Here is a 22,744-nt window from a genome sequence, read left to right on the forward strand (position 1 = left end):
GGTTTTTTTTTTGGGGGGGGGGGGGTGGGCGGGGCTTATGTTGGCACGGTACACCATATCCGTGTAGAACATGACAGTGAAACGGGTCATGTCAGCGGAGATGTGTTCTCTGGATGCAGTCAATTTACCTATAGTCAAAATGCAGACATTCATTATGTCGACACATGCAATCCCAACCTTTATAGTGTGTACACGGTACTTTTTGCCGTCCGATGTTGACGATATAGTCAACATCGGATCGGAATCAGATGCAGATCGCAAGGGTTTTAACCCTTGCGATCCCAATTCCGAAAAAATCGACATGATTTTTGGGGGGAAAATGTAAACCGACTTTTTCTTGCGATACGATCCAAGTGGGCATAACGTAAGGCTATGATAATGTGCCCGAATCTTGCCGAGCGCAGCGCTATATTTATATGGGATGCGGTCATTTGGTCTACAGCATTATGGTCGAGATGGGAAAAGGTTGACATGGTTCTAAGTCGAAAGGTCATTAGTTCGACATTGTCTATGTCGAAAGTCAAAAGGTCGACATGGAGTTTTTCACTGCTTTTTGGAGCCAACATGTGCCGACAGGCGGTATTTCATGCCCTACCATCCACTAGGGCAGAGGTGGGAGAATAAAATAGTGTGCCAAGCGTAGCGAGGCACCGTGCCCGACGCATAGTGAGCGATGCGAGGTGATGCGGTGCACTTTAAACTGTGTCCATGTCGACGGAGTTGACATTCAGGTCAAAAAACTGTGGAAAACAGGATGTCGACCTTTTGACGTGTCGAACTAATGACGTGCCGAACTAATGACCCTTCGCCCTAGAACAATGTCAACCTTTCCCCATGTCGACCAGAATGCTGTAGACCAAATGATCCCAACCCGATTATATGGTGACCATGTCGACTTATGTCGCCATAGACATAAAAAATATATATTAAACCATGTCCACTTTTTGACCTGTGGACATTTTAAATGTCAGCATTTTCACCATGTCTACATAATAAATGTCATCAGTTTGAATGTGTCGGTATTCAGACTGACTGTATTTGGCTGGCTGATCATACTGAAGTGGTCTTATCCACTACAGTATCTCTCCTGTCAGCCCTAGTCCTGCTTGGTGATCTTCTCACGGTGCAGCGTCTCGGGGACTTGACTTGTCTCCTTTTGGCTGCTTGTGATGGGTCCATAGCACAGAGAAACCAGGGAGTGTAACCACCCTCATATTTGGCTAATATTCCCCCCCACATAGAACACAACCTGTGTATTACTGTATATGTATGTTCTGGTTCTAGACCATTTTTGTGTTTAGAGTGCCTCTAACAGGCCATGTCTCCCTTGTTCTAGGGCTATCTCTTTATCTCGGTCCTGGTGAATTCCAACAGTGAACTTATTCGGCTTATTAACAACGCAATAAAGAACGACCTGGCCAGCCGTAACCCCACCTTCATGTGCCTGGCCCTGCATTGCATCGCTAACGTTGGCAGCAGAGAAATGGCAGAAGCGTTCGCATCGGAGATCCCCAGAATCCTTGTTGCGGGGTAAACCTTTCCCTAAATTCCTTTGTCCGAGAGTCCCGTGACACCTGTAGCAGCGGTGCTTTGTTCTGCTTCCCGTCAAGTGTTCTAAAATGATTTCTCGGTCACAAGTGGCTTCTGTAGGTTTTCAGGTGATGACTTTGTCGTTCTGCCCTTAACAGGGACACAATGGATAGTGTAAAGCAGAGCGCTGCGCTGTGCCTGTTACGACTGTACAAGACATCACCTGACCTAGTCCCAATGGGTGAATGGACGTCACGTGTGGTTCATCTCCTCAACGACCAACACATGGTATGTTGCTTCCTCTCACCTGCTGAAAACGTATTGTGTGCGACTTTCCTCCTGAGCGCAGGTAGACGTATCTGACTGTTCTGAAGGACTTGGCGTATCTGCAGCAGCCCTCTGTGTGTCACATCATTACCTTCTGTTCTTCTTGTATGAGTCCATGTAGCAATCTGTTCTGCTGCTTTCTGCTATCTGAGAATGCAGAAGATAAAGGTTGCTTTATGGCCCATTTGTATATTGGGGTGTATTCAATGCTGTCGGAGAGCTCCTGACAGCAAGCAGTGCCAATAGCTCGCCATCAGATTATTCAACCCCTACCCCTTCACTCGCCGATTTCAGCAAGGTGGAAATGGTGAATGCGGCCATCAGAACGGCGGGGCTCGCCACAAAATACAGTGGATTTGCTGCATTTGCGGTGAACCTCCCAGTTTAAGGGGATCGGATTTCTCCCAAACATCGCATATGGCGAGGGGGTTGGACGGCGATGATGGCTTTTCCTTGCCGAACATAAGCCATCTTCTCCATACAAACCCCCCCTCGCCGCCGCATTGAATACATCCCATAATCTAGTAGTTTATGGTATATCTACATTATATGGGGTTGTATTATTGCATTGCCTCCATACTATCCTGATTTGTTCAGGCCGATTTACATATCAAGTTCAACTTGCGATACCTTGAAGGAAAATATAGTGGTCTTACTTTGTTTAGTATAAATGTATTCTAGATACAAATACGGTTTTGTTCCTGGTGTTAGTCATTGTATGGGGCATTTAGTTCCATGTTGCTCCTTTGCTGGCTCTTCCTAATTGATGTATTTATTCTGCCAGGGAGTGGTGACCGCAGCGGTCAGCCTCATTACCTGCCTGTGTAGGAAGAATCCTGATGACTTTAAAACGTGCGTCTCTCTGGCCGTCTCCAGACTCAGCAGGGTAAGGTATATTAATTAAGGCTATCGTTCTGTGGGCATTATTTAATGCAATAGGGCTATTGGTTACAGCTTCTGTTTACTAGCAAGGAAAGCAAGTTCTACAATCTGTATGCTACATTCTCTGTTCTCCAATTGTGTTCTACTATCTCATAATATACTGTCTTCAGTCAACATTGGTAGTCTACTATTTCACTATGTACTATCTTCAAGCAATTGGTGGTTATTTTATTATATCGCTGTGTACTGCTTTCATGCACCTCAGGGGTGTGTCCTAATCTCATTCTATGTTGCTTTCATGCATCCTCAGAGGTGTGTCCTAATCTCACTATATGTTGCTTTCATGCATCCTCAGGGGTGTGTCCTAATCTCACTATGTTGCTTTCATGCATCCTCAGGGGTGTGTCCTAATCTCACTATATGTTGCTTTCATGCATCCTCCGGGGTGTGTCCTAATCTCATTATGTGCCCCTTTCAAGCATCCTCAAGGGTGTGTCCTAATCTCATTGTGTTGCTTTCAAACAACATTGGTGAAGGCTGTCCTACTTTTATCAGTCACTTGATGTATTGCTATCAAGCGTCATTAATTTTAATTGTGAAATCATTTTTGAACTAAAAAAAAAAAAATTGCAAAAACTCTTAATATGTATATCATATGATATATATATATATATATATTACAGTTGGGAAAAGAGGTGACTAAAGAGAAGCCGGAGTAAGGGTGCCCATACACGTTACAATTATTGTATACAATATCGCATCTCATCGAATATCGGTTATGCGATGAGATCAGGTGAGATGAGATCTAGTACAAAAAGTATGTGCTGCACATACTTTTTGTACTAGATCTCATCTCATCTGATCTCATCGCAAAACCGATATGTGATGAGATGTGATATTGTATCCAATATTGTATACAATAATTGTAATGTGTATGGGCACCTTATGGACTATATTTCAGCTGTAGCTTGTAACAGTGTAGAACTGGCTGAATTTTTGTCACGTAATGCTCCAGAAATGAATTAATAGAACTTAGACTTTTTCTTTTTATATGTATTTTTTGCCATATGATGAATGTGTAAGTGTTAAATAATAAGTGTACATTGGTCTCATATCTGGACCCCTCTTTCCAGATTGTTTCTTCAGCCTCCACTGACCTGCAGGATTACACGTATTACTTTGTCCCAGCACCCTGGCTTTCTGTAAAGCTGTTACGTCTTCTCCAGTGTTACCCGCCACCAGGTAATGGGACGCTCTTGGTGCCATGTAACATTGCGGTATCTGTCCGTGTGATCTAACCAGGGACTGTGTGTGTTCTCAGAGGATGCTGCCGTAAAGGGGCGACTAGTGGAATGCCTGGAGACCATCCTGAACAAAGCACAAGAGCCTCCCAAATCAAAGAAAGTCCAGCATTCCAATGCAAAGAACGCCATACTGTTTGAGGCGATCAGCCTCATTATCCATTATGACAGGTGACTCTGTGCTGTGCTTACAGCATTACTATTCTTTTACGTGCTAATGTACTATGTATGGTAGGTTTTTGAAGGATATTGGCAAATGATGGCAGATTTTGGCATCCCAGACTTAACTCACAGCGATGAAAGGCAGATCCACATTTTTGGAAGACCTACAAATGTCATTTGTCCTTGATCCCTGGGGGACGTTGGAGCACTTATGCTGAGGTATAGAAAGGGGTGGAACCTGATATGTTCAGAATGAAATAAGTCTGAATTGGCTTCATCCCTCCATAGCCCAGCAAGCCTGACGAGCTCAATTTAAATTAAGTGCCTTATGGAGCAGGACTCTCTCTCTTTTTATTGGTCCATACTCCAGCTTCTAGTCTGCTTGTTACATGGGATACATCCCAGGATTGGTATCCCCAAAAGAAAAATTCCCCCATCCCCCAAATTGACTGACTTGGGGGAGCGGGGCAGACAGCAACGTTGCAGGCCTTGTGGGGCGCGAGGAGAAGGCAGGCACCCGGAGCAGTCGTTGTGCCCCCAGGAGTGCTAGACATGAGATGGATGGTCCCGGCAGCGGAGATGCGGCCTGCGCAGAGTGACCTATGACCAGGTAACACCACGCAGGTCGCATGACGAGGTCGGGAACAGCCGGGCAGCGTCTGAGCAAGTGCTCAGATGCTACCCGGCATTAGACTGCACATGCACAGTCTAATCCCAAAATCCCGGGATGAACAAGCTGCTGCAGTTGATCAGAAGCAGTGTGTCATAGAATGTGAGAAAATAGTCATTTATAATCATCAAGCGCAGTCATAGTGCCAGTATAAGGCCCCAGACGTATTGGAAGAGTGCAGTACTCCAATGTATGTGGAAACAATACACTTAGCAGGTCCCAAGCGGGTGTACAGCACTGACGGGCTAACCTTATGCTGCTGCTATTGATGGCGGATCCACCACCTAACAGGCTTTTACCACTGTCTGTGATAAAGCTTATCCTTGTCAAACCATGCGCGTCTCGTGTAAGCCATGCTAGTACAATTAAATGGAGTTTCCCGTTTCCTTTCAGTGAACCCAACCTGTTGGTTAGAGCCTGCAACCAGTTGGGCCAGTTCCTTCAGCACCGGGAGACTAATTTGCGGTACTTGGCTTTGGAGAGTATGTGCACCCTGGCCAGCTCTGAATTCTCCCACGAGGCGGTGAAAACCCACATTGAAACGGTCATCAATGCCTTAAAGGTGAGTAGTGTGTCCAGATTTGCTCTCCATTATTCCCTTGCCCTGCGATCGGGCAGGTTTGTATAACAACATTTTACGATCTGTGTATATAAAAATGACCCGGGTTAGGTTTACCCAGGTGAAGGGGTGGGCCGGGATCCTCTGTCGTACCCCCCCGTAAAACAGAGGATCCTGGCCCACCCCTTCACCTGGGTAACCACCACTCAGTGACAAGTTCTGCTGTCCACACCCCCCCTCTGCCCGGCTAGGTAAGAAACATTAGAGGTCGTGCGCCCGTAAAAATTGCCCTGGCGGGAACACTGATCAATGCCATGCTGCTGTTATATACATGAGGTTTTAATCTGTTATTATAACATAATCTACAGAGAGAAAACGAGTTTTAAGCTGGTTATGTTCCGTCTTCTAGAGGAGACCTTTGCCCCATCTGTACATCGCATTCCGCTTCTGGGAAAAGGGTTTTAAGGCTGATCATTTGTAGCATTTCCTTTTACGATACTTTGCTGATTTGACTAAAATCCAATTAATTTTGTTGTCCTGTATTGTTCTAGACTGAGCGAGATGTCAGCGTGAGGCAGCGGGCTGCGGACCTTCTGTATGCAATGTGCGACCGTACAAACGCTAAGCAGATCGTCTCGGAGATGCTGAGCTACCTGGAGACTGCAGACTACTCTATACGGGAGGAAATCGTAAGTTGCTGTGTCTGTGCTCTAGAACGCCTGCGTGATTCCGCATGTTGTAGTGTCAGCGTGAGCACAACGTACAGGAGTAAATACTCTCTGCATGCTACATCTGCCCCACCTGCAGTGCCCATGGTTTTGCCCATTTTGAGAACCAATTTGTACTGCGATCAGATCTGAATACGGGCCTACAGTATATTGTTACTGATGTGCACTCCCGCGAGGCGTTAATGTTCTCTGTCGTCTGAACATGTAGTCAAGCGTTGACTGTATCATCAATGACTGTATGTTGTGAGCGGGGCCTAGGTGATGTCACTGAACAATATCACATCTGTGTGTGTGTGCACTAGATCCTTGATGGCTCACCTTGACACTCCAGCTATTGTTGCACTACACATCCCAGCATGCTCTGCATCAGATTTACATGGCCAAAATAGCTAAACTGCAGCAGAGCATGCTGGGATGTGTAGTTTAAAAACATCTGGCGTGTCAAGGTGAGCCATCAAGGCACTAGATTGTTCTCCGGGAGTTAAAAAACACCTCAATGACCTCACACATGGAGCGTATCATACAGTCTGCAGGGGGCTTAAGGCAGTTTATATATACATCTATAGACTTGGCATTTTTGAAGGTTTTTTTGCACATACAACAATTGTCTTTGTTTTTCCCATTTTCGTTTCCACTCCAGGTCCTGAAAGTAGCCATCCTAGCAGAGAAGTATGCTGTGGATTATAGCTGGTACGTGGACACTATTCTGAACCTGATTAGAATAGCTGGGGATTATGTCAGCGAAGAAGTCTGGTATCGCGTCATCCAGATTGTCATTAACCGGGATGATGTACAAGGCTATGCTGCTAAAACGGTGTTTGAGGTAATACATTTTCCATATAATACACTCACACCAACCTCTTCTGTCCTTCTATGGGGACACACTTATGGTGCTATGGGGTAGATGTATGGAGAAGTGGCCCATGGCAACGAATCAGCTCTGAAATAACATCTAGAATTTGCATAATACTGTTATACAGAGCAGCTGATTGGTTGCCATGGGCCGCTTCTCCTCCTGTATCTAGAAGTGCTCAGTGTTAAAAGATGAGCAACTAGTCCTGAGCTTTTGTTTTCTAAGAGTCTGAGCTATGGGTTGGGTAAGGAGGGAGCTGGGTAAATAGTTAACCGCTTGGTGCCCAGGCTATGTCACCATCTATGCCGCACAGTGATCCCTGTGTCCCCCATGGATCTTTCCGCCCAGTCCAAATCTTGTTGTAAACACTATTGGTGTTTATCCAATGGGATATAGTCCTATCAACAAGCACAATGTCGACAGTCAAAAGGTTGCTGGTAGAAAGTTTACGTGAAGGCTTTCAAAAAATTTGATGTCAACATGTTTCACTTGTCAATGTTCTGAGGTCTATATCGTGACCAAATCTCATATCATTCTGTTTCCAGGCTCTGCAGGCTCCTGCGTGCCACGAGAACATGGTGAAAGTTGGCGGTTATATCCTGGGTGAATTTGGTAACCTCATTGCTGGAGATCCCAGGTCGAGGTAAGACCCCATTGGCCGGGTTGTGTGGTCGGGGATTTGGTTTGGGAGTTTACTTCAATAAATTATCACTATATATTTTTTTTCCCTTCACCAGCCCCTTGGTGCAGTTCAACCTCCTGCACTCGAAGTTCCACTTGTGCAGTGTGTCAACCCGAGCCCTCCTTCTCTCCACCTACATCAAGTTCATTAACCTGTTCCCAGAAACCAAACCCACCATCCAGGACGTGCTTCGCTCAGACAGCCAGATCAGGAATGCAGACGTGGAGCTCCAGCAGAGGGCAGTAGAGTATCTGAAGCTCAGCTCCATTGCAAGCACAGATGTCCTTGTAAGAACTGCCAAGTGTTAGACGACTTTGTCTAGAAAGCATAGAAATACAGAATGACATCCGTTCCAGCTTTGCTCTTATCTGTCAGGGAATTGCATATATGCTGGCGACTACTTACAGTGGATAATAATCAAACGCTTCGCTAGGGGCTAGTGACCTCATTTGGTGCCTCGATCAATTGCCTCTGTGATGTCACTTGTTCTCATGGTTCTTGGGTCTGCCCACACCTCTGTTGTGTATATGAGACATACATGCCAGTAAATTGCAGTTTCTATAGGCCTTTCATGCAGATTGTGAGGTTTCTTTTAAATGTTTCCTTTTCATAATCATATGACCCTAAAGCTTGAGTGTTCCTCCATGAGGAACGCTGGGGTATATAGTGCAGAGACATGAGCTTGGGCACTATAGCAGGAGATCATGTTCCTGGCTATTCTCACACAGTTTTGGGGCTTGGCACAATGTCCTGTGGGTCTACGATACTCACCTTCCACGGGGTGGAATTGTTCTTCGAAACAGACCTTCATTACAGTAGAACGTGGTTTAAAACTTGCACGTTGTGAATGTGGCCTTAGGCCAGGAAAAGGCTTCACAGGACGAGCACTTTCTGGTCCCTGAGCTTACCCTATAATAGGAACAGCTTTGGGATGTCCCCAGTCTTCCAGCGGACCCCATGGAGGAATCAGAAAATGTCTCTTAAATCCAAGAATGGAGTTCTCATTAATACAAACCCTCCATTGTATCCAGTTACGCATCACTTTTATTTCCATCCTCTTGTTTTGTAGGCTACAGTCCTGGAGGAGATGCCCCCATTCCCTGAAAGGGAGTCCTCTATCCTGGCCAAACTTAAGAAGAAGAAGGGACCAGGTGCGGTCAGCGAGTTAGAAGAAGGGAAAAAGGATCAAAACTCTGAGATGAACGGTGGGGTGGAACCATCGCAGAGCGCTGCGGTAAGAGCCGTCACCTTTGGTTGTACTTATAATGGAAACCGCTTCTAGGGCGGTAATTATCAAAGCATCGAGACCTAAAGCCCTAACCAATGAACTTATAACTTTTTACAGACTGTGGAGGTCATTCTGGTTGACACTCAGCGATGCTTGTCTTTTTCAGCCCGTCCGTCATTCGCATTACGGCCCCCCCCCCCCTTCGCACAGCGTATTCGGTCGCGCGGCTACGAATGGATGTTTTGCATAAATATCCGTTCGCAGCCTAAGGGGCGACACCCACATCATTCGATGGTCGCTGACTATCGAATGATGTTGAGCGCACACACAAAACTAAGGAACTCTCAGGTGTCTTAGCTTTTTGTGTGTGTCTTATAAGAGGACAGGGCGGGCACCTGACATATGGTGACGTCAGCTCCCCGCGTCATCACCATGAGAACGCCCAGCTGGGTGGGCGCCTCCACCCTCTATACACCGCAGCCGCTTTCACATGCACAGAAATGCGTATGAACAGAAGAAAAACATTGCGCTCCCGTGCAAATTCGCATGGAAGCGCATGAACCAGAATAAGGTCCTGTGTTTCACAATGAGCTCCTGTAATTTATTTTTTCTTCTACGATCCCCATGGCAGCCATGACAGTGGGATATTCCCCTCCTCCTACCAGATTAGACAGGACTTTTTTCAGGGACCGCCCCCCTTGGGTATAACAGCTCACACCTCCCTCACCTCTGTGTCTTTTTCTCCTGTCTCCGTCTAGATAGGACAGGCAGGGCGTTATTTTACTTTTAAACAGGGCTACCTCTCTATACTGTATGGGATGGCTTCCCGGGAAGAAGGAGAGTTGCGGAGGAGTGGGGCCTCTGAGATACCTGCCTCCAGCAACTATGCGGAGTAAGGACTGTGCTTAGCGCCAGTTGCTTACAGAGAACCCCAGCAGCATATGGCATACAAAAACCCCTGTTCAATGTGGGTGTATGGCGGCAGTACCTTATAGACTCTGGGCGGTGAGCCAACAAGAAGGTGAGCAGCACGCTGGAGCTGGTGTCAGGCGGCCGTCGGCGCGTGTAGCCGTGCGGCGGAAGTGCTTTCCGGCAGATACCTGGTATGGGAGCTGGGAGCAGACGCGGCGTGCTGCCGGGTGCTGGGACGCGTGCGGCGGAAGTGCGCATAGACGTCACTTCCGCCGGCATTGTGCACCGAGTGTGCAGCAGAATGGTGTCCCCGGAAACGGGGACCCGATTTTTTTGGTTCCGCATTGCGGAAATCAGCGCTGAAATAGCCAGGCTTAAGCGCTGCTGGCGGGGGAATGGTTAAAACTGTCCTAAATATAAACGGACATGGATTACAGCTGTGTTGGTGTTATACAGCAGCAGAACCATGGAGGAAAGCCAGCAGCAAGCACCTTCTTCCCAGCAGCCGGACATTGCCCCTTTGAGGTAAGCCCTTTGGTTTTGGGCATTAGTTTGATTTATTTTGCATGATACTAGTCAGGTTTCTGTTTTGTTTTCAGTGTGCCTGAATCGCCTGTTCATAAAAAAAGGACAGCTAAGAAGAAATTCCTTACCTGCACCTGCATGAGTTGTGATAAAGCATTTGCCAGTGCCGATAAGAGGACGCTGTGTGAAGAGTGTGACAGAATCCCACAGCCTAAGGTGGACAAGTCGGACCAATCAGATGTCCTTAAAAAACTAATGGATTGGATGCAGAAGTCATTCGTCTCTAAAGAGGAGTTCTTGCAGTCTCAGAAACCCAAGAGGTCTCGGGAGCAGGCTGGAATGCTGACAGAAGGGGGTGGTTCTTCGGAGGAGATAGAACCATTGGAGGCAGAGGACATTGAGGAAGGTGAAATAGAGGAAGATGTGAGATCTTTCAACCTCGAATTGGTGGAAAGTGTGTTGAAAAGCATTTACAAGTCCATGAATTACCCAGAAGTTTCAGACACCACAGCGGATCCACTCTTCGAAGATAGATCGAAGAAAGGAAGAACATTCCCGGTTCACAAAGTAGTCCGTGAGATGATCAACAAGGAATGGGTCAACACGGATAAAAGGATGGCTGGATGGGCGAGAGTGGATAAGATGTATCCTTTCAAGGATGAGGATTTCCTGAAGTGGTGTCTAGTGCCCAAGGTTGATGCAGCGGTGGCAGAGCTGACGTCTAGAACAACCATACCGCTGGAAGATGGGGCGGCGTTTAAAGACGCTATGGAAAGGAAGATTGAAAATTCGCTTAGGAAATTGCACCAGACCTCTGCGCTGTCACTTAAATCCAGCGTGGCTATCGCATCGGTGGCAAGGGCAATGAGGCTATGGTCGTCGGAGCTCCATACAGACATAACCGAGAAGATTTCCAAGCAATATCTGCTGAGAAGCTTACAAACCATACAGAAGTCTATCGAATACCTGTGTGAGGCCTCTTTGGACGCAGTGTCGTTCTCGGCTAAGGCGATGGCACAAGGGGTGACGGCCAGGAGGGCGCTCTGGCTCAAGCCCTGGAGTGCGGATGCCAACTCCAAAAATCGTCTAACTGCACTACCCTTTGAAGGCGGGTTCTTGTTTGGCTCAAAATTGGATTCGATGATCCAGAGAATTTCTGGGGGAAAATCCGTGAGACTACCCCAAGATAGGAGGAATAGGTTTCCCATCCCTACGTCTAGCAGACAAACTTACAGAGAGGCAAGAAGTTATCGCCCCGGACGCCAGTACTCCCGTAGGGGGAATCCGAATATGACTCGCCAGTCCTTTCGTCAGCAGTATCGGAGAGGTTCCAAGTTATGACGGTGGTTCAATGGTGAGAGTCGGAGCCCGGTTGTCTCAGTTTTCGGAAATCTGGAAGACATCGATCTCAGACAGATGGGTCTTCAAGATTGTGGAAAGGGGCTACCAAATAGAATTTCTAAGGAGGCCTTGGAAGAACAAATTCGTCAGGTCAAGAGTTCCAGTGAAGAAACTGGAGAAGAAGACTCTCACCTTGAAGATTCTACAGCTTCTACAAATAGGAGCAATAGAACATGTCCCGAAAGACCAAGTAGGTCTGGGGTATTATTCGAATCTCTTTTTAGTGGAGAAGAGTACAGGTGGTTTCAGGACCATCTTGGACCTGAGAGGATTGAATCTCTTTATCAAGAAACTAAAGTTCAAGATGGAAACTATAAGTTCTATCCTGATGGGTCTCAGGCAAGAAGACTGGTTAGCGTCCATAGACCTAAAAGACGCTTATTATCACGTCCCCGTGGCACTAGAGGACAGAAAGTTTCTCAGGTTCTCGCTCCTCGACCAACATTATCAATTCACCTGCCTTTCCTTCGGGCTCAGGACATCGCCGAGAGTGTTCACAAAAGTCTTGGTGACACTTGTGGCAGAACTAAGGAAGCAGGGAATCCAAATCTGGCCGTACCTGGACGACCTATTGCTGGCAGGAAGATCAGTGAGAGAGGTCCAGATGAGTGTCAAAACTACAATAGAATTTCTGCAGAAACATGGTTGGGTGATCAACCAAGAAAAAAGTCAGCTGCAGCCTTGCCAGACAATCAAGTTCCTGGGTGTCCTTATAGACACAGTAAGGTTTTCAGTGAGCCTGTCGGTAGACCGCTGCCTGAAGATACAAAATCTGACGCAACTGTTATTAACAAAAGGAAGATGCCCCCTGAAGGTGGCGCTACAACTTCTAGGGATGATGACATCATGTATACGTATCATTCCATGGGCCCAGTGGTACATGAGGAAGCTACAGTGGCAGCTGCTCCCATTCATGAAGAATCAGACCCACGAAGGGTTCCAGATAATCCTGAATGCCGAAACGAAGAATTCGTTAAGGTGGTGGAGCTCTGGCTTAAGGAGAAGAAGCTCCAGTCTCTCAAACCCAGAATTTGTGGTTATGACGACCGATGCGAGTCTTCAAGGTTGGGGCGCTCACCTCGGGAGGAACTCGGTACAAGGGTCTTGGACCACAGAAGAGAGTGCAAGGTCATCCAATGTCAGAGAACTGCTCGCCGTTTGGGAAGCAATCTGTTGCCTACAAGACAAACTTCAGAATACCAACCTAAGGATCATGTCAGACAATATGACAGTAGTGGCACATATAAACCACCAAGGGGGTACAAGGAGTTTACCTGTACTGAGAGTGTTGGAGAAGATCATGTCGTGGGCAGTGAACAACCTGCAATCAATCTCGGCCGTGTACATTCCGGGGCCAGAGAACACTGTAGCGGACTTTCTAAGTCGCAAGAGGATTCTGCCAGGAGAATGGGAGTTGGACTCAAAGGTGTTCAGTCAAATAGTCGCCAGGTTTGGCGAACCCGAGATAGACCTGATGGCGTCATTCTCCAACAAGAAGGTGAGCAGATTCTGCTCGAAATCCTTTCACCCACAAGCCGAAGCACTGGACACGTTTTCAGTGAAATGGGAGTTCACTCTGGGATATGTCTTCCCGCCTTTTCCCATGATCAGCAGAGTGCTCAAGAAAATCAGAGAGGACCGAGTGGAAGTACTGGTAGTGCTTCCATTTTGGCCGAGAAGAGCCTGGTTTACTTCAGCATTGAGGATGGCGGTGCAACCACCGTGGGTGTTGCCGGTGATACCAGACCTGTTGAAACAGGGACCAATATGTCATCCGGAGCCAGAAAGCTTCTCGCTGAGGGCATGGCGATTGAGCGGGCGACTTTGAAGCGCCATAACTTATCCGAACAAGTGACTGAACTGTTGTTAAAAGCAAGGAAAGAAGGTTCCTCGCTAATATATTACAAAACTTGGAAGAAGTTCATCTCATGGGGGAACTTTGAAGGTCAGTTTGCCGACATCTCTACGGCTAAGGTCTTGCAATTCCTGTATGAAGGCTTCGAGTTGGGGCTGGCGGTAGCCACCATTAAGTCACAGATTTCTGCTCTCAGTGTACTGTTGGACAGAAGATTAGCTGAGGAAAAGCTAGTAAAGAAGTTCTGTAGAGCAATCAAGGGAATACGGCCACCAAGAAAATCTTTAGTGGCCCCGTGGGATCTGAATTTGGTGCTGAAAGCACTAATGTTACAGCCATTTGAACCCCTGGAAGACTCTTCGGTGAAGTACCTAACATGGAAGGTACTGTTCCTGATAGCCATAACATCGGCGAGGAGGGTCAGCGAGATTCAGGCCCTCTGGATCAAGGAACCGTACCTAGTGATCTTCCCTGACAGAGTTGTGCTGAGAACGCACCCAGACTTCATGCCAAAAGTCATATCAGCGTTCCACTTAAATCAGGAAATTTCCTTGCCTAGGTTTTTCCCTGAGCCGATTAATGACGAACAGAAGGCCTATCATACGCTGGATCTGGTGAGAGCAGTTTCAGTGTATCTGGATCGTACAAAAGAGATCAGAAAGTCTGATCACTTATTCATTATCCCTGAGGGTCCGAGGAAGGGCTCTAGGGCTACGAAACAAACCATTTCGAGATGGGTACGAGAAGTTATCGTATTCGCCTACAAAAATGAAGATAAGAGACCGCCTCCAATCATCAAGGCACATTCAACCAGGGCAGTGGCCACATCATGGGCTAGAAGGGCCAAGGCGTCAGTATCGGAGATCTGTCAAGCCGCTACATGGTCATCCGTCCATACCTTTACTAACCACTATGCCTTGAGCGTGTCTACAGCCCACTTTGGGAATCTTGTAATTGAAGAGGCCTTGTCCATAAGATAAGTCTCTTGAATAAATCATTGTTACATTCATATTGGCTCCCTCCCGTTTATTGTGCAGCTTGGGTATGTCCCACTGTCATGGCTGCCATGGGGATCGTAGAAGAAATATGCGAATTATACTCACCGATAATTCCTTTTCTTCCTAGAGATCCCATGGCAGCCACTTATTTCCCACCCTTTGTGTTAGAAGTTTTTTCAGGGACGTTGGTGCGGAGACACTCGAAAGACACAGAGGTGAGGGAGGTGTGAGCTGTTATACCCAAGGGGGGCGGTCCCTGAAAAAAGTCCTGTCTAATCTGGTAGGAGGAGGGGAATATCCCACTGTCATGGCTGCCATGGGATCTCTAGGAAGAAAAGGAATTATCGGTGAGTATAATTCGCATATTTCTCCATGCCCTGATAAATTCCCTTTACTGAGATGAGTTGATATCTATGGGAGACCTTACTCTCTAGGTGCATACACACTGGGCGATTTGCGGCACCAACGATATCAGCAGGGGCAAATGGCTGTTAACAGGAGCGAGCATTATTTGCAGTATACACACTGAGCAATAATCGAAACAATATTGCTGGGAAGGGCCACAGTGAGTGATTATCGTTTTAAAAAATCACCCAGTGTGAACGCACCTTTTATAATGAACTCGTAACCACTTTGATTTGTCTCAGTAAGGTTCCCAGATCAAGGTAAATGACGGGGCCCGGTAAAATCTGGGAGGGAGCTGAACATGCCCCGTGAAAACTAAACGAGAGAGGCTGCAGCTCTCTCCCTCCCCCCAGCTCAGCAGGCTGCAGCTCTCTCTCTCTCCCCCCAGCTCAGCACTCTGCATTAAGTAGCATGTGCTGAGCTGGGGAGAGGCTGTGCTGCGGCAGCAGTCTGTCATCTCCCTCCCCACTGCTCAGCTCCCTGCAATGGAGGAGTGGGACCCGTGCCCGTGTAAAAAGTACCCCCTCCTCTCGACGCCACTGGTAAATGATGCGGCATAATCGCATATATCCAATTTCTGAGCATCTGTAATTGATAAATTCCATGTTCTTACAGTCTACGCCGTCACCGTCTGCTGATCTCCTTGGCTTAAGAAGTGTCCCCATTACAGGGGCCGCACCAAGTGCTGGCAATCTCTTGGTGGATGTATTTTCAGATTCGTCTTCCGCCGCCGGTTCTGTAGCTCCCGGTGCAGACGAAAACTTTCTAAGGTATTTATCCTATAAGGCCTCTGTGGCAATGAGAGAAATTTAGATGGTTTTCAAAAGTGTATTTGTCGTGAAAATATTGTCAATCCCAAATGTGTCCATTTATTTAAAAAAAAAAATTAACCATGAATATCGTTCCATGACCTTTTTTGTTGGATGTAAAAAATAACACGTTTAAAAATAAAACGAGTATTGTTTCTGTAATGTGTGTATGCCGCTGTATTTGTCTGCTGACTGTCTAATTGCACGTAGGTTTTTTGTCGTTCTTGTTTTTCTTTGTCGCTGTCTTGCTGCTGGTGGGATTGTTTCTTGTCTTTGTCTGTCTTGCTGTGCCTGCCTGTGATTGGATGCTGTACAGTGACTTCGAGCCGCCCTCTGAGAGTCCTGCGTCTCTATTGGTCGATGCAGCCCAGCCTTCAGAGTAAGGGCTGATTCAGTAACACTTAAGACATGGGGGGGGATAGTTGCCATGAATCAGTAAACCATTGTCTTCTACCATATATATTCATGATAAGTAGACAAATGTTGATTTCAACACATGCCAACAAGCAAGATATCTTGAATAAAAGTTATAGCCACCTACACAAAAATTGGTTTAAAATCGGTCAGCAGGTGCTTACATGTCTTTGCCCCGTGCAGGTCTGTGTCTGATCTGCTCTTTTCAAGTAAGAGCATTGAAGATTTCTCTATGAACATTGCATTTTTGGAAGTACTATAGCAGCTGAACTTTACTGCAGTTGCTAGCCGAAGCAGCAGGGGGCACTGCTGAGCATGAGAGCATCAGTAACCCTTTGTGCCTTCAGAACTTGGCAACACGTTGGCAAACAGGATTAATAGAATCCAGAACACGTGAACACCTGCTATTGATTTAAGCAAACTGTTATACATGGATAGAAATCCCCTAAAACGTAATGTGGCCCTTACATCAGGCAAAAACCAGGCGATACCCTCTAGGGGTATGGGTCATAATGTTGACAGATGAATAGGTTGACATGGCTAAGGTCGACAGTGTCAAAGTCGACACAAGCATTAGGTCGGCAATGGGATATTTTATGTACAGGTTTGTGAATGTTCATTGACGTTTTAGATCATTTTGAAGGTACTGCTAACAGTTCCTGTGCTGTCTTATTGTCCCCCACTGTTCCTATAGCCATTGTTCTGGAAAGCTTCTACAGAGAAGGATCATGTATAGGTTAAAGAGCAGTGTTTGGGTTGTAGAGCCTCTATCTCTCTCTTCCTATGTCCGATCGGTGGCGCTTCTGTAATTCTGGGTCATGTAGTCTTTAAATGTGGGGACTAACGCTCTGTGTCGCTAACAAATCATTTTATTTATTTTTTTCTTCTGGTTGCTTCCATTGCCTTTTCCTTTCTTTCCTCTGCCTCCTTGCTCTTAGTTCTGGCTCTGCTGCTTCCGAGGACCCCGCTTTACCTATCGCTGAGGCTGATGAGCTCCTGCACAAGTAAGACAGGCATGTTTCCTCCTGCATGTGTCGCCACTTGTAGGCCTACTCCATGTAACACCTACTGAGTGTAGGGGGGGCAACAACGCCGGCCGGCAGCATCATGTGTAATCTGAGTTCTCATTGTCCTTTTCTAAGCAATCCCTGTTCTAATATAGATTACCTTTACATTAAAGCATTTATGTATGTTATAATGTAGTGTTCCCTCTAGGAATTTTTGGGGGCAGACTGGGCCCGCCGACGTCATTGTTGTAGGCGGTCCCGGGCTGTCGCGTCACTAAAGGGGGCGTGCCCGGGCAGTCATCACCATCGTGCAAGGGGGGCCGGACCTGGCCCCGCCGAAGTCCCTGAGATGACGGGGAAGCCTAGCGCCGGCGATATAGCGATGCCTGGAGCTTCCCCGGGCACACCAGCAAGACAGGCAGCAGGCTCTTAGCGGGGCGCTGCTGGAGGGGCAGGGCGCATTTTGGCCTTTAAAAATCGGGAAGGTCGCAGCGCCCTGCTAGAACAGCCTAGCGGGAACACTAATAATGTGCTCCCTACTGTACATTATAAGGTTGTTACAAGTCTCGAAGCAATTCCATTACTGTATAATAGCACCAGGGATATTTAGCCTATACCGTAATATAGCGATACTGTTGTCTTAAGCTGGTGCTGTCCTGATAACTTAGGCCTTCAATGTTCTCATAGCCTTTCTGTATGGAGACTTGCACAATAGTTTGCGCAGCTCCAAAACTGTCCCCACTGTAGGGACGGCCAAAAGAAAAGTGCTCTTCCATTATTCCATTTAAGACCCTTCAAGTTTGCTTATAACAAGGGTTCAAAAGGAGTGTACAGTGAGGCCATGATTGGAATATATTTGGGGCCGCACATACAGCACCCCTTCTGAAACACTTGGCTAAACCGCCCACTCCCTGTAGTTCCAGGGTCCCCTATTACGTTATAGTGCTACACATGTCTACCTCTGCTCCTCCCCCTTTTAGAATTTGGTAACGGTAATGCAGATCTGTCTGCTATATGTTGTAACATTACATGGAAATGTGTATATGCACATCGCCTCCTGAGTGTTGTAGTATCAGAGTAACGATGTATACCTCCCTACATAAGATTGGAGCACGATGGACACCCTGCTATAATGTCGGTCATTCGTCAGTCCTGCGGCCTTATCAAAGGCGACATTGCTTTCCATGTATACATGAGACCCAATAGCGGTCGTGTCTCTATACTGTAAAGTTATAAATCTAGACTTCTAGGAATGTGTATGGGAACAAAACCATTACATTATGTGTTTAATGATTACTCCTGCAAGTATTGAAATTGCCATAAATGAATAACAATGTGTCATTTCTCTAATTAGTAATATCATGATCAATGTGCCACTTAACTACTTAAAGTAAAATTAAAAACAGGTGTATCATATCTACTGTAATCTGACCCAAATGGCTGCAGATATCTAGTCATGGTCACTAAGCTAAATCATCAGACAGTACCACGGTTATAGAGAACGTCAGCAATCCCTAATAATCCGGGACAAGCTGCCTCACTGCCCCCATATGGTGTCACTGGAGTGGTATGAACATCCGAATACAGGGGGTGTAGTGTTAGGTGTACGGTATTGTCAGATACAAGACGGTTATAACCCCAGTATTGTCTCTGGCCCCTGAGTCTCTGCTGTACCATTCCTCTCATTACGGTTCAGGTGTTATTGTCAGTACTGCTGGATGCATCGGAGTGAGTAATGGTCTTGTGGTCCTAGGTTTGTCTGCAAGAATAACGGGGTCCTGTTTGAGAACCAGCTTTTGCAGATTGGCGTGAAGTCAGAATTCCGACAGAACTTGGGTGAGAGATTTTTGTGTGTGTGTGTGTGTGTGTGTGTCAGTTCCTTATTAGTTGCACTGTATGATATTAATATTTTCTCTTTTCAGGGCGTATGTATTTGTTTTATGGAAACAAAACCTCGGTGCAGTTCCAGAGCTTCAGTCCGACATTGTCCTACCCAGGGGACCTGCAGAATGATATCCTTCTAACCTACTGAAATACATTACATAGCTGTGACTCACAGCAACCAATCAGATTTTGTCCTGCATGGTGTAAAACACAGGAGCAGACTGCTGGCAGGTTGCTAATAGGATGAAGAGCTGGTTCCTCAGCCCAGCTTTCCAGTCTCAGGCTCTCTAGAACAGTTCTAGTTCCCAACCTAGTCGGGTTGCTGGTCGGGCAAAAGCATGAGAAGTTGCTGACGGCGCTGCAGACGGAACTGACACAACGTCAGACACTTCTTGTGCCATTGGGAGAATACTGCCATTACCAATATTATTTTCCTAGTACCCCCAACTGATCTGCAGCGGGGATATGGTCATTTGGTCTACAGCATGTTGGTTGACCTGGGTCTAGGTCAACACAAGCAACAGATTTTTCACTGTTTTTAGAGCCGACGGGTGCTATTTCATGCCCTACCATCTACTAGGGCGTGGTGGGAAAATAAGCATTGTGAGCGAGGGGACGCGGTGCACTTTAAACCGTGTCCATGTCGACTGTGTCGACATTCGGGTCAAAAACCTGTGAAAAACCTCATGCCGACTTTTTGACTGTCGACCTAATGCTTGTGTCGACCTAGACCCATGTTGACCTAATGCTTGTTGACCAAGATGCTGTAGACCAAATGATCCCAACCCCTGCAGAGTACCCCAAGGGGTACAAATAGCCCAGATTGGGAACCGCTGCTGTATGTGGAGCCTGATTTATGTGTTGCTTTCCTGGAATACCATCCAGGTGTCACCCATACAGTATTTCCCTTAACTTGCCATCTTACAGCTGAACATTCAGACCAAGCCTGTTGATCCCTTGGTGGAAGGAGGAGCTCAGGTCCAGCAGGTGCTAAACATTGAGTGCTTATGTGACTTTCACGAAGCTCCCCTCATTAATCTGAAGTTCAGGTAGGTGACAGCTGCTGCGGGTACTGGAGCGATTGTGTTTCTGCTGCTTACACGCTGCGTTACTACTTCTAGGTACGGAGGAACCTTACAGAACATCACCCTGAAACTGGCAATTACCATCAACAAGTTCTTCCAAGCTACTGAGATGCCGTCCCAGGACTTCTTCCAGCGCTGGAAACAGCTGAGCCTGTAATGCCATTCTCTTATTCCGCAGCACAGTGTCACTATGAGACGAGTGGGCTGGGTTCAGGCTGTATGCTAATGCTGCAGGTGCCAATGTGTACGCAGTGACTGATTGTAACCAATGCCGCAGCCTCCTGGATTTGCATGGAAGTCTCAGCAGACGCTTCGGTCCCAGGTCAATTGATTATCAAACCTGGGACTGCGGTATACTAGTATTAACTCACCTATACCCCTTTCACATCGCAAATGCTTGGTCCCACCGTGGATTTGGACCCAGGTCTGTCCCGGCATTTGCAAGGTGAAGCTCCCCACAGCAACCCAGAAATAAACCGGGTTGCTGACCTCATTGGTGGGCGGAGCGGCGTGTCATCTGGGGGGGTGGGCGAGGAGGCAGCGCTTGGAGCGGACACTGCCTCCACCCTATAGTGTCAATGGGACCTGGGTTGCTCGACCCGGGTTACTCGTTCACATTGCATGGCAACCCTGGTACAACCCGGGATTAACCCTTATTTTAACCAGGGCTGGGTTGATGGACACCAGATTTTACAAAAGGCCCTTTCACACCGCACAGTGACCTGGGTCAGACCCGGGTTAATTGTGTGATGTGAAAGGGGTATTAGACGCCAGATCTTTAGTTATAGACTCATCCGTATAAGCTCGGTTACCCTGGTGGGGTGTAGCTGTACGGTCCTTTTGAAAAAGACAAATCGAAATTCGGTTTTATTTCAGGTTCTGCAAGAAATCCAGTTTTATGTTTAGCTTACTGGGCCGTATTATTAAAGCCTTAACAATAGATAAGGTGGAGGGTGATAGGAGCTGATTGGCTGGTCCTTTTATCGTTCTTTAACTGTCATTTCTCAAACAGCCATTAACACGACAGTTAGGAGCTGATTGGCTGGTTCTTTATTTCTCCATCACCCTGCACTTTATCTCTTGTACGGCGTAATACACCTGCCTCACTATGAGCAGCTGAAGTTACGCAGAAGCATTGACAGTTGTGTGTTTAGTTACACATGCCAAGGCCGTCCCTTTATATCCAATACCTTCATTATCTCCATCCACGGCCACACAGCTAAACTATGCCTTATGCATCTCCAGGCCGCAGCAAGAAGCACAGAAGATTTTTAAAGCCAACCATCCGATGGATTCCGAAGTGACAAAAGCAAAGGTAAGTTCCCCGCTGTAGTGTTCATGCATCTTCTATCTCCCATATCAATAGCCCACTGGATAAGGTGGTGCGGCACATGTGGGGCTATGGCAGTCCGCCTCTGCTCTGCCACTGGGAGCTGGTGTCATGACTGGTCACCCTGCCATTCCGGAGGTGCGGCTAGGTACGTTCCTATCCCCCTACTGGATACTGTAGAGGTTACGGTTAGGTCTTGTTTAAGGTTGAGGGACCTCCCATGGTTGCCAGCGTCCCACATGGTTAATAGAGAAAATAGGGTTCTTGGTTTGTACTTGGTAAGTTCTTTTCTCAGTCTATAGTAGACACTCCGGCACAGTGTTATGGTCTAGCTCTATGTCCAGAAGGAAATATTCACTAGGAATAATCAGGCGCTTTGACAATGAGCTGATCCTGCAATGTAAGCAGCTGCCTGGGTGTGAGGGTAGTCACTCCTCACTAGTAGAAAAGAAAGAGGTACTCGCACAAGGCGTGTTTAGGCAGCGCTTATATCAATGAATAAACCAAATTGTTTATAAAGGTATAAATTTTACTGTTTAAAAATGCATATGTATACAATTGTACAATCATAAAATAAAACAATAATTACAACTTAATAAAATTTAGAAGGTGGGGAATAAAAGTAAACTGGAATTAATGAAATCAAGTGAAAAAGGGATATCCCGCCTCAAAGGACATTATATTGTGAACATACTTTTGTGATCACTTAATTGTGGAAAGCAGGTAAGTGCACTTTACCAATTGGAAGTTCTGGATCTTTCTGAAGAAAAGGTATTTGTAGCTGGAAAATCCTCACGATATGTGCGGCTGCTTTTTGTGCCGCTGGAGGGGTCAGGGATCGCTAGGTGGAATCAGTCCTCTGTAGTGTGGTGTGAGACGGATGGAGATTGTCTCAAACACCGGAGGGATGTTACTGTGGTGATATGACCTGGAGAGTTCCAGCAATGGATCAGATATGGCTTCCGTGCCCAAGAGTAAAGCCTCACCAGTATGGATGTTATTACCAGCGGTGTCTGGGAGCACGGTATCCGCCTTTAGTATGGTGTCCAAATAAGCAGAAATTAATGGATGTCCACAATGGAGTCGATCTCACAGCTTTGTCCTGAGGCAAGGATAGGGGTAGAAGTTCACCTAATGCGTTTCACTGCGTCCTGCACCTTTGATAAAGCTGCAGGACGCAGTGAAACGCGTTAGGTG

At 46.7% G+C, this 22,744-nt stretch overlaps 1 protein-coding gene across 4 annotated transcripts in view; it reads left to right on the top strand.

The window, feature by feature from the left end:
- LOC146042299 (AP-2 complex subunit alpha-1) overlaps nucleotides 1–22,744 on the top strand; it is a 40,425-nt gene that overhangs the window by 10,294 nt on the left and 7,387 nt on the right. Inside the window, exons 4-22 of one of the 4 annotated variants that reach the window (XM_083162247.1) lie at nucleotides 1,337–1,530; nucleotides 1,689–1,818; nucleotides 2,642–2,743; nucleotides 3,873–3,981; nucleotides 4,061–4,211; nucleotides 5,266–5,434; nucleotides 5,983–6,120; nucleotides 6,800–6,982; nucleotides 7,558–7,655; nucleotides 7,750–7,981; nucleotides 8,764–8,928; nucleotides 15,634–15,788; nucleotides 16,144–16,206; nucleotides 17,180–17,245; nucleotides 19,002–19,084; nucleotides 19,171–19,260; nucleotides 20,058–20,181; nucleotides 20,254–20,370; nucleotides 21,463–21,532. In XM_083162247.1, the coding sequence (XP_083018373.1) occupies nucleotides 1,337–1,530; nucleotides 1,689–1,818; nucleotides 2,642–2,743; nucleotides 3,873–3,981; nucleotides 4,061–4,211; nucleotides 5,266–5,434; nucleotides 5,983–6,120; nucleotides 6,800–6,982; nucleotides 7,558–7,655; nucleotides 7,750–7,981; nucleotides 8,764–8,928; nucleotides 15,634–15,788; nucleotides 16,144–16,206; nucleotides 17,180–17,245; nucleotides 19,002–19,084; nucleotides 19,171–19,260; nucleotides 20,058–20,181; nucleotides 20,254–20,370; nucleotides 21,463–21,532 (2,439 nt within the window). Of the gene's footprint in view, nucleotides 1–1,336; nucleotides 1,531–1,688; nucleotides 1,819–2,641; nucleotides 2,744–3,872; nucleotides 3,982–4,060; nucleotides 4,212–5,265; nucleotides 5,435–5,982; nucleotides 6,121–6,799; nucleotides 6,983–7,557; nucleotides 7,656–7,749; nucleotides 7,982–8,763; nucleotides 8,929–15,633; nucleotides 15,789–16,143; nucleotides 16,207–17,179; nucleotides 17,246–19,001; nucleotides 19,085–19,170; nucleotides 19,296–20,057; nucleotides 20,182–20,253; nucleotides 20,371–21,462; nucleotides 21,533–22,744 lie in introns of those variants that run through there. The other 3 variants (XM_083162248.1, XM_083162249.1, XM_083162246.1) reach the window with 3 other exon arrangements.

Source organism: Crinia signifera, chromosome 19, assembly GCF_055691185.1.
Source record: "Crinia signifera chromosome 19, ASM5569118v1, whole genome shotgun sequence".
Taxonomy (NCBI): Eukaryota; Metazoa; Chordata; class Amphibia; order Anura; family Myobatrachidae; genus Crinia; species Crinia signifera.